This window comes from Salmo salar, chromosome 18, assembly GCF_965601325.2.
Source record: "Salmo salar chromosome 18, fSalSal1, whole genome shotgun sequence".
In the NCBI taxonomy this organism is placed as follows: domain Eukaryota; kingdom Metazoa; phylum Chordata; class Actinopteri; order Salmoniformes; family Salmonidae; genus Salmo; species Salmo salar.
In genome coordinates this window covers 2,675,505-2,677,500 of record NC_138308.1, presented here as the reverse complement: position 1 = coordinate 2,677,500, position 1,996 = coordinate 2,675,505, and the positions used below count along the sequence as shown (strand labels likewise).

At 42.0% G+C, this 1,996-nt stretch overlaps 1 protein-coding gene across 1 annotated transcript in view; it reads right to left on the bottom strand.

The window, feature by feature from the left end:
* eif3l (eukaryotic translation initiation factor 3 subunit L) overlaps nucleotides 1–1,790 on the bottom strand; it is a 21,039-nt gene extending 19,249 nt beyond the window's left edge. Inside the window, exons 1-5 of the mRNA XM_014154435.1 lie at nucleotides 1,385–1,790; nucleotides 996–1,038; nucleotides 591–801; nucleotides 419–498; nucleotides 1–7 (exon numbers count right to left, since the gene is read on the bottom strand). The exon at nucleotides 1–7 is cut by the window's left edge and continues 55 nt beyond it. Of these exons, the coding sequence (XP_014009910.1) occupies nucleotides 1–7; nucleotides 419–498; nucleotides 591–801; nucleotides 996–1,038; nucleotides 1,385–1,414 (371 nt within the window). The 5' untranslated portion in view covers nucleotides 1,415–1,790. The remainder of the gene's footprint in view (nucleotides 8–418; nucleotides 499–590; nucleotides 802–995; nucleotides 1,039–1,384) is intronic.
* Nucleotides 1,791–1,996: the final 206 nt, after the last annotated feature.

Sequence of the window (1,996 nt, the reverse complement as noted above, 5' to 3'; positions counted from 1 at the left end):
ACAGCATCTGAATTATTAACAATACAAGATTCCCTGCTTTCTTCCCACATCATTATATAAAAAAATTGAGAAGAGCAACAACAAGAACAGAAGAGGCAAACTAGTTTGTGAACCACATGGTTGCCACTCTACAAGCAAAGGGCTCAAAAAAAAAAGCTAAGAACCCCGTAAAAGGACACTAGATATCCTGTTTACAGTTGAAACTCCTACCATTAGGTCCACGTTTCTCTGCCCATCGTTGCAAAAACAACAAATAAACTAATTCATTCACTCCTGCTGCCATAGCTTTTTTTGAAACATATGTTACTACTGCACTCCACACAACTTAGCAATTTACTCTATAATAACTTGCACTTTTCTCACTCCCTCTGTACACCGTACACTGACACACACTCACCGTACACTGACACACACTCACCGTTTCCGACGAGGGAAGCGATGGCCTCAGCCTCTGGCCAAGGAGACGTCTTGAAGAAGCGGTCAGTCAGTTTGTTCCAGCTGGGGAGAGAGGAGAATGTGTAAGATGAAAACATGAAGCTCAAGTGTTTTAATGTTAAGATATAACTACAGAAATGTGTGTGAGAGAGTACCTGTTCTCGTAGACATCTTGGATTTCATAAATCTTCTGCTCGATGCTCTCGCTCGACACACGGTTGGCCTGCAGCTCGTACACCTTCTGGTCGATGAGGTCCGAGATGGTCTTGTGGAAGTACTGAAGGAAGTTTTTGATCACCTCGGGGATGACATGGTAGGTCTGCTGCTCGTACTGGCGCTCATAGGCCAGGTCGGCTTTAGGGTCACCTGCAAGAAGATTGAGGATGGGTGAGGTACTGGCATTCTTGAGTAATAGTTTTGCACTGAAGTGGTAATGGTGGGATAGTGTGCAGGAAGTGCCTACCATAGAAATATAATCATTGACGTGATTATATTTTTATGGTGTCTACTATTTGTTACAATTAACTGTGACAAATATCTAGATGAAACTACACACTCACCAGTATGAAGATAATCGTCATTTGTGTAGGAATAAGGGTCATACTGTGGAGAGATGGAGAAGTACGTAAATGATGATCAACATAACGTATTGTGGCCTTCCTCTTTAGCTAGCAAACAGTCCAAATCCTAGTTGGTGAAGCCGGTGTCTATCTAAAATAGCTAGCTAGTTATGTAACGTTAATTCATAAACACTACTTCGCACATGATAGGCAAAAAGTACGTGAGTATCCGAATAAAACGTTATAAAATCAACTGCCTAGCTAGCTAACTTAGCTATCTATGTGTCGCTAACGTTACCTAGCTAGCGTTACGTTCCAATGTGTCGGACCACACTATGATCCCTAGATAAACTGTTGAAAATAAAATAGGCAGTTAGCTAGCTACGTACTTCTTCGGTGTCTTCGGTTGGGTACGACATGATGTTAGGATATGTTCAATCTCATACAAAACAGCTGCTATTTAGGAATGTGTGCTTAACAAAACCGCGCTGGAAAGGAACCGGAAATCGATTTGTTGCTCGAGCAAATAGTAGACGGTCACGCTTCGAACACACCAACAGTTCGCCACAAATAGTATGCAGCGTCATCTGGATATGTATTTAACAAAAATTCACCTTCTGCTGCTATTTCTGTCAAGCCACCTACGCATACAGTTTGACGCATACGTTCGATAAATCCAACGTATGCACCACACCGAACGCATTACAACTGCCTCTGCAACGCAATGCTGCAAAGCTAACGCAGCGTTTCATTGGAAACAAATGTATTTCTGGTGTCCCAAAATGCTAGGTACTGTTGGTGTGTTCGAAGCGTCAGTGCTAGGTGAGTTTATCAGCGGTTGGCATTCAACGTTATGGTGCATTAACGCCACCTACTGTACTGGAGTGTGTCCAGATACAGGGATAAAATCCTACCTGATAACAATGTATTTGAGACGATATCTAATGAAGTTCTACTCAATATACTCTTTAAATTAATTTCCTGTATCCCTTCTTCCTCAT